This window comes from Vipera ursinii (genome assembly GCF_947247035.1).
Source record: "Vipera ursinii genome assembly, chromosome: Z".
NCBI lineage: Eukaryota > Metazoa > Chordata > Lepidosauria > Squamata > Viperidae > Vipera > Vipera ursinii.
The window spans coordinates 115,662,705-115,675,409 of NC_139517.1; the positions used below are offsets into that span (position 1 = coordinate 115,662,705).

Here is a 12,705-nt window from a genome sequence, read left to right on the forward strand (position 1 = left end):
TTAATTTTTGTATACTTATTTATATATGCCCTGTGAACCGCCCTGAGTCCCTTAGGGAGAAGGGCGGTATAGAAATTAAATAAAATAAATAAATAAATAAATAGTCAATAGTAGGAGTGCTATATTGGAAACTAGTTTTAATCCATATTTACTCAGTTTTAATCCATATTTACTCTGATTAGTACAGAGACTTTTAAAACAGCCAGGGGAAAGTGGTTTTGTCACCGATTTTTTGCTTAAAATCAATGACAAGAAAACACCTCAGTCAAGTAGCTTTTGGAAAAAGGGCAGAGGAAGAGAATGCTAATGTAGTACTTGCGTTTTTACCAATAGAAGATAATATTTGTACTTGGGGTTGAATTGTGGAGTCCTTGCTGCTTTCTGAGTTTGGTTGGGTGTCTGTGTTTTTTTTTTTTTTTACAGATGTTTCATTAGTCAACTAGTTAACGTTATCACTTTCTAGAAGTACTGATGGGTAACAAAATGTCTGCTAGAAAACAATCAAGCTCACCAAGGACCCCATTTGTGTTTTTCCCCAGCAATGTTAATTGTCAGTTTTTATAAATTAATAAGTAATAGACATTTAGCAGGAAAATTATGTAGAGGTGGGTAGTTCATTAAGCATCTGCTACTTTGATCAGGCACAGGCCACTGCTCCCAGTTGTATTAAGATTAAATAATGAAGGAGATACATGAACATGCTTCTTATTTCCTTTCCCTACAACAGCCTACTTCAGTTTAAGGCCTATGGCCTGCTGCTTTGAGGGTATAGGACAGGGGTAGGCAACCTTGCCTCTTTTATGACTCATGGACTTCAACTCCCAGAATTCCTGAGAAGTCCACCAGTCATAAAAGAGCCAAGGTTGCCTACCCCTGGTCTAGGACAATTCCCTGGCCATTTCACCATGGCCAGTTCGATGTGGCCATTTCAATGCAGCCAACTTGCCACGGGAAAGTTCACTCTGGCCAACTCGCCACAGAAAATTCCACGCAGGATAACAGTGCGATAAATATTATGTGCCACTGTCTCTTTGACATTATTTCCATTCACAAAAATGGAATGGACAACATTTATTTTGTTGAGTTATCCCCCATGGAATTTTCTGTGGTGAGTTGTCCTGTGGCAAGTTGAAATGGCTAAGCAAGGCACAATTTTGTCATAATTGTTAAGGAATCACTGCAGTTTTCATGTGGTCATTAAGCAAATCTGGCTTCCCCCCCCCCCCATTGATTTTGCTTGTCAGAAACCAGTTGGGAAGGATATAAATCATAATCACATGACCCAGGACGTTGCAGCTGTTATAAATTCATCACAGTTGCCAAGCACATGAATCTTGATCGTGTGGCCATGGGGATGCTGCAACAGTCATAAGTGTGAAACTATAACTCACTTTTTTCAGTGCCACTGTTAACGTTCACTAAACAAATGGTTGCAAGTCGAGGACTGTCTGTACAAGTCCATACCTGTCATGGAGAGTCTTCATCTTTAATCCTAGCTATAAGGATGTCCAGATCTTGGAAGCCTAATCAAGGTTGCACACAGTTCGTATTTGAGTTTGAGGCCACCAGGCAATCTCGTGGCTGTAAGTTAGTCTGGGAAGTTAAAAAGCCAAACAAAAGCTAAAATAACACTGGCAAGCCAATTCTCTACTGCTGTGGAAAAGGACTATGTGATGTTTTTTATTTTATTTTATTTTATTTTATTTTATTTTATTTTATTTTATTTTATTTTATTTATATACCGCCCTTTCCCGAAGGACTCAGGGCGGTTTACAGGGTAATTAAAAACCAAGATACAAAAGTTAAAAACAAGTTTAAAAAAAATACATTTGTCCCTGTATAAATAAAACCCCAGTTAAAATAAGATTAATCCTCAGCCTGGGCCAGAGAGCTTGAAGAGCCAGGTCTTCAGGTCCCGGCGGAATTAACGGAGGTCGGGGGCAGTCCTCAGCTCCACTGGCAGCTGGTTCCAAAGGGCAGGCGCCCCCACTGAGAAGGCCCTATCCCTGGGTGTCGTCCGCCGGCAATCTCTTACCGGTGGCACCCTGAGAAGGCCCTCCCTGTGGGAGCGTACTGGACGAAGGGAACTTGATGCCGGCAGCAGGTGTTCCCTCAGATATCCCAGACCCAAGCCATGTAGGGCTTTATAGGTCATCACCAGCACCTTGAATCTCACCCGGAGGGCAACCGGAAGCCAATGCAGCTCGCGGAGTAGAGGTGTTACATGGGAGTATCAGGAGAATGTGTTGATATAAGGAACCAAGCTTCACTTGAGAGAGACTTTTGCTAGACGATCTGCTTTCCTACAGGTGGAAATGTGAATCAGATAAATTGCTCAGTAGGACTGGATTGTAGCTATACCATTTCAACCAAGTCTTGTATTTCTAGAAACCTTCAGATTCCAAAACTGCTAGCAGTGAAGCAAGGGCTGGTTCCCAGATCACAAGGAAGCTAATTACGGTGAGGCTTTTTTCTGTGACCTAAGTTATAATTACCTGATCCTTTGGGGGAGAGAGGTAGGGATTTGCAGAGAGGATATGCAGCTGGTCTTGCAACAATATCTTGATCAGTAGTATCTGTAAAACCTGCCATTTCTTTTATTATATTTCTGTGCCACTTTCTTATCCTGTCAAGGGCCTTCAAAGTGGCCTTAGAGGCTGACAAGCCTGATGGATGGCATAGAAATTTGATAAATAAAATGTAAAATATTTACACGTTTATATGAAACATGGGTATCCATCCATACTTCCAATCCTGTGGGCAGGAAAAGACCAAGATATCTATTTAGAGGTATTTGCTGTATTTGCATAGGCAAAAGCCATAACTCAATATATGTGTTCAGGAACAAAATGGGAAAGCTTTTAAAATTACAGGAAAGCTGAGAGTGGCCAATTAATAATATTAATTAGGAACTGGAATCCTTAAAGATAATTCTTCAGTTTTGAAGGTGGAGGGACCACATGAATTTTAAAGTCCTGGCTCAAGACAGCTGCTGAAAGAAAAAATGATGTTTTTTTTCACAAATTCCTTGTCTCAAGGAGAGGCGGGCAGTTCTAGCAGAGAAGAGTCAGATTCTGGCCAGGACACTTGCTAGATTTCTTTGCTAGAAGTGAACTAATCAAGCATACTGTCTCTTCTCCTTTAGGATCCCACTTTTCAACCCTGTCAGATGAAGACCCATTTCCTGCTTCCCTTCCCTGTAAATTATGTTGGTGCTTGTGTTCGCACTGTGCCTTTCACAGCCCCAGACTATGCAAGGTAGGCAGAGAGATGTGTTATCCGGTGATACGTGTGCAATGAAGTTGAAGGTGGAATGTAAAACATTGCTTCTTGTGACTCTGCTGAGAATATAAATATAGATAAAAATGATGATCCTCTCTCGATTATTCATACTGCAAATTGCAGCCTTTGGACTCTTTTGGGAGACAAAGAGCATCATGTAGTAGATATATGTTTTGGTTTATAGCCAGTTTGGTTCCAAACCTGCTTAAAGGTTAAATTGAATTCACACAGAGTAAAATTTTACTTGAAGCATCATGGAAATCCTTAGCTATTGATTTCAGCATTTAGTTCCCTGGTTACCACACAGAGAACTGGAGCCATAACTTGATTGTCTCTTCAGCAAAGACATAACACAAATTTCTTGGCTTGAATTCAGTTTATTGTATGGAGTCAATTTTATTAGTAAATCATTATTTTAATTATTTACTTTGACTTGTATGTTGCTCATTGCAAAGTGAGGAATTAGAAAGATTTAAGAAAGAAATACCCCAAAATCATTCATAAAAGGGAAGGAAGGAAGGAGCCATTTGCAAGCTCTCCTTCTACACTTGATGGAACAATCAGACCTTAACTCCAAGAGCAGACTGTGTCTCTGAAGAGGGATTCCAGAATGTGGGAATGGCCATTGCAAATGCTGTCTTCCAAGGCCTTATCGGATAGCATTTTTATAGAGATGAGACCAGGAGATAGTTGACCCTGCTTGATCTCATTGGGTAGACAGATCAATAAGAGAAAAGGTGGCATCACAAATAACCTGGTCCAGAGCTCCATAAGAACCTAAAGATGATCACCAGCACTTTGAATCACACCCAGAAACCCAAAATATTAGGGTCATATGTTATAGAACAGGGGTGTCAAACTCAATTTCACTGAGGGCCACATTAGCATTGCGCTTGCCCTCGGGGGGCCGGGTGGGTGTGGCCAGGGTGGGCGTGGCCTACTGGGTGGGCGTGGCTAGAGTGCGTATGGCCTACTGGGTGGGCGTGGCCAGCTCTACATCGTTTGCATCAAGGGTGCCTATGGGGGCCTGGGCAGGAGTGGGACAGATCTGAGGGTCTTTGGCAGAAGGAGGGCCTCTGGGCCAGGGCCAGGGCAGTGGGGGCCGTTCCCTCACTGTTTCCAGGGTGGCTTTGCGGGCCGCATGAAACCACTTCACGGGCCGGATCTGGCCCCTGGGCCTTGTGTTTGACATGTCTGGTATAGAAGGATAAAGCCATCAAGAGTCTGGGTCTTTTTAAAAAAAGTCTTTAAACTTGTGAGTGAGCGCCTGTTACTCGTCCCAGCTTCTGCCAACCTAGCAGTTCGAAAGCACGTAAAAATGCAAGTAGAAACATAGGGACCACCACGGTGGGAAGGTAACAGCGCTCCGTGCGCCTTTGGTGTCTAGTCATGCCAGCCAAATGACCACGGAGACGTCCTCGGACAAGCGCTGGCTCTTCGGCTTTGAAACGGAGATGAGCACCGGCCCCTAGAGTTGGAAACGACTAGCACGCATGTGTGGGGGAACCTTTACCTTTACCTTTAAACTTGTATTTAATTTTTTCCCACTAAGTATTGAAGAAAACCTACTTGGTGTTTTCAGACATATCAATCCAAAGGTTCCTAATATCTGAAAAGCAGTTAACAATCAATTTCAAAAAGTGATTAGAAAAGGAATCATGTAAACGTTTTAAAGACACTGGCTTTGGTTTGAGCAAGGTTGCGTTCCTTCATCTCCCAGAGCTCTACGTCTGCTGCAGACTTGCAGTTTTCTTGTGAGGAGAAACTATCTGGAGTATGTGTGGTCAATCTCAAGTCCTCCAGTTTGTCCAGAGAGGAATTACAAAGAGTAGGTCTACTCACCAGCTCTTCTTTCTGCTACATTCATTGGTTCCGCTTTTGTCTTCAGCTCACTTTTTTCCCCCCAGAAGTCAATTGAGGCTGAACTTTTGTCAAAGATTTATCTGGTATTCCTTGATCTCTCTCCTTTCAGCCTTCGTCTCCTGGCCCGTTTAATGACAGCAAAATTCCTGCATACAGAAATCAGGGAGAAAGGAGGTGCTTACGGCGGTGGTGCTCATATCTCTCATAACGGCATATTCAATTTCTACTCCTATAGGTAACAACCAGACCTGGGTAAGGGAAGGGTTAGAGTGGCACAGACCATGTTTTCCCCCCTAATTTGGTATGGTGGATACCAGCCTTCTTTGCTTTTTTCAGGATGTCAGAGAAATGGGCTCCAAATGGGAAATTCATAAAGAAATTAGAAAAACAAGGACAGTTTATGGTCACCTTTCCCACCCCACCATTCACACTTCTCAAAAGCTGAATATAGTTTAATTCAAAAGTTGGCCTCCAGATTAAATAAACCTGGAAGAAACCATTGTCTAGACACGTAAAAGCTCCCGGCATACTGTATTAATTTGATATGTGTGTGGAATCAATAAATCAAGGGTGTGGTTCTTTTCATTAGTCACAACCACATAAAAGCAGAAAATTAAGAATCTGTTTCCCTAAGGCCATGCAGAAAATGTATCTATTCTGTCAACAGGAAAACAGGTGGTATTTTGGGTTAATCCAATTCAAGTACTTGGCTGTAAGCTTATCTATAACATTACAGGGATCCAAACTCCATGAATACTTTGGCTGCTTTTGAAAAGGCTGCAGAATGGGCCAAGATGGGCATGTTTACTGACCAAGACATTGATGAAGCCAAACTTGCTGTGTTTGCATCAGTCGATGCTCCAATTGCTCCGTCTGACAAAGGTAGGTAAACTTGTCTTCTTGGTCTGAGCTCATGAATGCAAGTAGCTTCCCCTGAAATTTAGTTGCTCAAGTTCTGTCATTGCAAGCGTTTTGATGGTTGGCTCAGCCATAGTTCTCCTACTTAGCTTCCGAAGAACATTTGCTTATGTGTAGAGCAGGGGTCCCCAACCCCCGGTCCATGGACCAGTACCGGTCTGTGGTATGCCAGTAACTGGGCCGCACAAATAAGCAAAGCCCCATCCACGAGATGCAGGCAGTACACTAAACTACACACCCCCAGTCCACGGAAAAACCTCTTTCCACAGAACCAGTTCCTGGTGCCCAAAAGGTTGGGGACCTCTGGTGTAGAGGAAATAAAATGGGCAGAATAAAGGCCGGAACAGTAAATATTGCATTGCCTTAAAGGTTTCACTGTATGGCAGAGGCTAGAAGAAAAACATCCACTTTTGTTCATAAAAAGTGTCCTGAAAGATCAGACCCCTGATCCATCTAGTCTAGCAGTCTCTTCTTGCAGTGGCCAATCACTGCTTAATGAAGTCCATTAGCCTCTCAGCAGATGGCCTTCAGATGTAATCACGCTGGTAACAGCCTTGATTCCCCTGACTTCCACAAATCAGTTTAGTCCTTTTTGAAACCAAGATGGTAGACAGCAATCTCTTATTCCAAGTATTTTGGAAAGGTGAAATAACCTCTACTTGCCCAGTTTATCCCCATCGTGCATAATTTTGTACACCTTAATAATGTCCCCTTTCGTATGCTTCAATTCTGGGCAAAAGAGCTTCAACTTTCTCAATCTTTCTCCAACCCCTTCATTATCTTAGTTGTTCTCCTCTAGGCTTCCTTTTTAATGCCATTCACCCTACAGACACGGCTGATGCACACTGTGTCTTCATCTTCACTGAACTGTTTGCCATTACTCCAAGATCGGTTATGAATCATTGCTAGCTCTGATTCCATTAGTTTGTATAAGTAATTAGGATTTTTGGCACCACATTAGGACACTGAGATGAAGTGCAGATAACTAACATAATTCTCATAAAATAAGAATCTGGCGGCTTTAGGGTTTAGCGTGCTAATCTCTTTATTAGGGTTCCTCCAAGCATGACAAAATGCTTGGTAGCTTTGAAACTAAAATGAACTTCAATTAAGCAGAGATTGAGTGCAGCCATTTAAATACCCATAGAAGCTTTAAATAACTCTAGATGGTTGATAGTAAATAAACCAGAATTCTGAAAATTATGATATTACTTTGCAAGGGAATTCACTTATCTTTATTACGTTTTTGAAGAGAGAAATCCATTTACTGTTTCAGTTAGGGCAAACAATTGTTCTGTGTGTTTACATATTGAGCTGTTTGCCTTTGACAGAATGCAAATGTACCAGTAATGGGAGGAATTACTTAGAACTGATTTGCATAATGTTTGGCTATGCATATTGTTCCAGACAAATAAATTAAAAGGGAATGCATGTTAACAAATGGATCCATTTAGTTTATGAACTGAGGAATCAGAGTGTAAGATTACCATCTGGCGCCGTTATACTTAAGACTGATATGAATTATTAGCATTTGTGATTTCTGCTTTTAGGGATGAATAATTTCTTATATGGAATCTCTGATGAGATGAAGCAGAGGCACAGAGAACATCTTTTTGCTGTCTCCAGGGAAAGCCTGATAGATGCATCCAACAAGTGAGTTTGAGTTCCTGTTGAGAAGTGCTAGGATTTTGAAACGCTTGCAGATGCTGTGAGAGGAAACCAAGGCATTTGCTACGTGGCCCCTTTAAATTTGGCATCTACTTTGCTGGGCACCTGAACATTTCTCTTTCCTTCTGAATCTGAAAATTGATTGAGGCCCATATCAGATTTTATTTGGTGGTTGTGTTTTGTCAAGTGTCAGGGCAGTGATCAAGGTGCAATTGGTTCTTTTGGATCCTGAGAAAATGCCAATGAATAAAGAGATTTTTAAGTTTTGTTATTAGCTCCAGCAAACAGAGTTAAAAAAAACATAACATAAAAAACCATACCAAGCAAGCTGATAGCCAGCTGCCAGGAGATTTTTAATAATGATAACAAAGAGTCTATGGAGATTCTCAATCAATCAGGACATGACTGTCTCAAAGTTGCTTCTTCCAAAATGCAACTGGATTTTATTTTATTTTTATTTTTTTTATTTTGGAAAACATTTCACTTCTCAACCAAGAAGCTTGTTCAGTTCTTCAGAAACATTTTCAAAAAAAAAAACTCCAGTTGCCTTTTGGAAGAGGTTACTTTGGGATACCGACAGCAGAGATAACCCAAGGGGGAGGCAATTTACACAATACCTGGTGCTAGGTTCCATGCAGAAGCTCCCAACAAACAACAACCCCAAGATTTTTATCAAAGCCTGGCACTATGACTTCATGGACCTATGATGGTCATGAAGCCGCAAGATCTGATCATGACTGGGTGGTTCTTGACTCAGATGGGAATAAAAAAATCAGATTTTTTGCAGTAAGAAAAGCTCCTTTATTCAGTAAACAAGAGTAAAAAGAAATAAGCAGATTAGCTCAGAATTAGTTCTAGTCTTTTCTTAATAGGAAGGAAAAGTCAAAACATATCACTAAACTCCTTGAAATAACAATGGCCTTCCTCATTGCCACTACAGGTTGTAAATGGAACCAGAAGACTACTGTGATGTATTCTGATTATTGTGAAAGTCAGGGCAGGGAGAAGATCACATAACTTAAGTCCAGATAGCATTGCGCTGTCTGCTGAAATTAGAAATAAATGGACTTCTTGAACGAGTGGGCAATGTATCCAACGTCAGAAATCTTCCCTGTTTTGCTGTCTGGAGTCTAAAGCTGTCTCCAGATGTGTTGGAATTACAGCTTCTACAGTTCTCCACCATGTGGTCGTTCTTAATAATTTTGACAAAAATTGTTTGTATACAGATTATAAAATACAAATGTGTATGCTTGTCTGACACACTCATATAAACATTTTAGTAAGAGAATGCAGAAACCTGTGTCAAGTGTTAGATGGTTTTGAGCTCTCTGCATTTGGCCTATTTCACTGCTCCTGAATGAATTGGATAGAAGGAGCACATTGAAGCTAATGGCTTTTTCTAGTTCCATTTTAATTCCTTTTTTTATGATGTCTGCTGCTGGGAGAAAATCCAGGGTCTTCGTTCTGTGTCAGGATGAGATTGATAATTATTATTATAATTTCTTTTATTGTGAACCACCTAGAGGCATTATTATTATAAACATAGAAATGGAAGGCCCTTTCAACAATACAGTGTGATTACAGGTAGACCTCAATTTATGACAATTGGGATAAAAATTTCCATTACTAAGCCAAGGCATTTATTAAATGAGACACACTCAGTTTGATAACCTTTTCCCCATGATTGTTAAGCAAATCATTGCAGTTCCCAAGCGAATTATGTGGTTGTTAAACAAATCTGGCTTCCCCCATTGACTTTGCTTTCTGGAAGCCATCTGGGAAGGTTACAAATTGTGATCACGTGATCCGGGGACATTGCAATGTTGAAAAATTCATGGCAGTTGTCAATCACTCAAATTTTGATAATGTGACTGTGGGGAAGCTTGTAATGGTTGTAACTGCAAGGACTGGTTGAAAGTCACTTTTTCAGAGCTGTTGTGACTTTGAACAGTTGGCAGATGAATAGTTGTAAGTCATGCAGTACCTGTAATGCATTTCAGGTCCTTTGCTTACATGCTGAACATTCTTGTGTATCAAGAAAACAAAAACAGCCCCCCTGATCTCTCCCATATAACCAAAATACACACATATCAAACCTTCTAATCATTAATTTCAGAAGGCCGAGGCCAATCTGTTAAGTGTTTTTATTAGTCTGTGTTAAGCATTATTTGGCAAATGCTAAGACGGTAGATAATTGTTCAGCATTGTTTTAGACTAGAGCACTGGAATTTGAGTGTGTGCTCATATCATGGTCTTATCTTTCTCTTTCCATTGTTTATCCTAATCTTCATCTAATACTTTGCACTTCTCCTTAGTCACACCTAGGACCTCAGGCCTCGATAGAGCAGCGTTTCTCCACCTTAGCCATCTTAAGATGTATTCAACTCCCAGAATACCCCAGCTAGCATGCCTGCTCTCTCTCTGGCTGAGATGTTCTGGGAGTTGAAGTCCACACATCCTAAAATGGCTAGGGTTGGGAAGCATGAAAAATACAAGTAGTGTGCTAAACAGCCTGATCAGGGAGCAACAACAAGGGACATGGAGAAGAAATACTGAGGTCGGTTCGGATGGAGATATGAATGATATGAACTTACGCACCAGAGACAAATTCCTTCTGTATCCGATTACATTGATCGATAAAGAATTCTTTTCTGTTCTGTCCTTGTTCTTTTCTGTTTTCTATTCTACTCTACTGCACTCCTAATAACAATAATAACAATAATAATAATAATAGTAATAATAATAATGATAATGATAATAATAATGATAATGATAATAATGATAATAATAATAGTGATGATGATGTTGGAAGGGACCTTGGAGGTCTTCTAGTCCAACCCCAATATTCTATTCCATTCTATATCCCTATCCCACCAATGTTGTTTCCGCTAATTTGTACTCTGTATCTGCATGTCAATACATCCAAAGGAGCATCATTTAAACTTGACAGTTTGAACTGTTTGAACCCTATTAAGGACTAGATATATTTAATAATTTGGGATAAATTATTACAATTCAGAATTTCAAGAATAGCCTCCCTTTTCAGTGTTTCCCTATCAAAGGAGAAGGAATTCCTCCCTCCATGATTTCTGTTCCACCCTGATCAGATGAAGACTAGTCTTCAGGTATTCCCAGTTGGAATAACAGATGCCTTTCTACTTTCAGATTCCTCATTGCTGGGAAGAGCACAAGGGGATTGGCTATTCTTGGACCAGAGAATCCAGAAACAGCCAAGGATCCTTCCTGGGTTATACGATAATGCAGCCTTCTAGGGCTTGCCTTAGAAGGAAATCCAACAGGTGCAACTCATGTCACGACTATCATAGTAGATTTTGTGAAAAAGGACTTTAAAAAGTATTATTAAGGCAAAACATTACTTGCATCGTGTCATCCCCAAAGAGCCTGATACTGCAGTAGTGTCTTTATTTTGAAAAAAATAAGTGGATTTGAAGTCTGTCATAAGTCCACCAACTGGCCTCACCAATTTTTGTCTTAACTGCAGCAGTTATGAAACAAGTACAAGTCAAGTCATTCCTGGCTGTGAATGACAGCTGGTTCTAATTTCAGTTTGATCTCTCAAAAAAAAAACCGCTGTATTTATTTATAAAATCGTAGAATTGTTTTCAATCTATTTTCTTTAGATCATGGTCAGTTAATAAAATATTTTTGAAAACCGTGTATAATTGATTTTAACTTTCCTGTTTTGCATTTCAATCTTGGGCAAGTCAGTGCCTCATCTTAAGAATACCTTGCCTTATGGGGCTGTTATAAAGGATTTTAAGTAGCTCTAACTGTAGGAAAGAGAGGATTCAGGCATGGGATTTTCTGTGTCACAGTGAACATGTTGCAAGTTGTTCAGCTTCAGTTTTGTGTTTTGTGTGAGCATCAGTATACAAGATGGAGCATTGAACATTCTAATTGTGTCCACACTGCTTGTTCTATAATTCAAGTGTTCTACTTTCTTTGCAGATAGTGCAAAGAATGAATCCTGGACAGACAGGAGTCACTAATATTTTTGATAAAAAAATTCTTCATGTGGGAGCCACTTGAATTTCAAAGCGAATCTCACTGCAGTAAAAGAAATATCTGAAAATAGTGACAATTTGCAGCAGTGCTTCTCAACCTTGGCAGCCTTAAGGTGAATGGACCTCAACTTCCAGAATTCCTCCGTTGCTTCAGAACTGGGATCTGGGGAATTGAAGTCCATGTATCTCAAGGCTGCAAAGTTGAGAAGCACCGGTTTATGCTGTGGGAGAAGCTTGAGGCTTACCTCAAGGCCTCCAGCCGAAGAAAAGATCAGAAAGAGACTAGCCCATCTGGCAGAAATCTCTTTTGGTTCTAAAATTGGAGGCAGCACAACACAAAGAAACACTGCCAATTTGGAGGAAAAGGCAATGGATGTATAGGTAGTCCTCATTCAGTGGCTATTCAAAGTTACAACAGTATTGAAGCATTGGGATTTACAGTGGGTTCTTGTAATTGCAGCCATCACAGTGATTTAGGAGCTTGGTAATTGGCTTGCAGCCAGCATTCCATGGCACCTTCACTGCCAGTTTATGGCTGTGTTGCTTAGCAACAAGGTTACCAATTCCAATTAACATCATTAAACAAGGATTATTTGTATTGCTTCCTGAAGCAATTCTGCAGCAATGCTTTGGGAGTATCATCAAAGCACTTGTGAAAGTCTGCAGGCCTGTAAGTAATTGTTTACTGCTTTTAGTCATTCATTTTTGCTAGAGCTGCCTTAGTCCTTGGGGTGAAAAATGATGGCAACAAGCAAGTCTTGAAAGAACAATTTGGCTTGCGCACAAGCTTCATCCCAAAGTGACCTTACTAAATACCTACATAAGAGCCTCCAAGCAACAATGCTCTGAATGACCTGGATGTTGGACAGTCAATTCAGCTTAAGAACAAGGTGGAAAAGTTAAGTGAGGTGAAAGCTTTAGGAGAACAAAGGACACGAAACCGTATGAT

At 40.5% G+C, this 12,705-nt stretch overlaps 1 protein-coding gene across 2 annotated transcripts in view; it reads left to right on the forward strand.

Moving 5' to 3' along the window:
- The window catches only part of PITRM1 (pitrilysin metallopeptidase 1), a 42,447-nt gene extending 31,039 nt beyond the window's left edge, over positions 1 to 11,408 (forward strand). For both annotated transcript variants that reach the window (XM_083378216.1, XM_083378217.1), the window contains 6 exons: positions 2,389 to 2,460; positions 3,146 to 3,258; positions 5,255 to 5,380; positions 5,882 to 6,027; positions 7,614 to 7,716; positions 10,897 to 11,408. In XM_083378216.1, coding sequence (XP_083234342.1) covers positions 2,389 to 2,460; positions 3,146 to 3,258; positions 5,255 to 5,380; positions 5,882 to 6,027; positions 7,614 to 7,716; positions 10,897 to 10,990 — 654 coding nt within the window. In that variant the 3' untranslated portion in view covers positions 10,991 to 11,408. The remainder of the gene's footprint in view (positions 1 to 2,388; positions 2,461 to 3,145; positions 3,259 to 5,254; positions 5,381 to 5,881; positions 6,028 to 7,613; positions 7,717 to 10,896) is intronic.
- Positions 11,409 to 12,705: the final 1,297 nt, after the last annotated feature.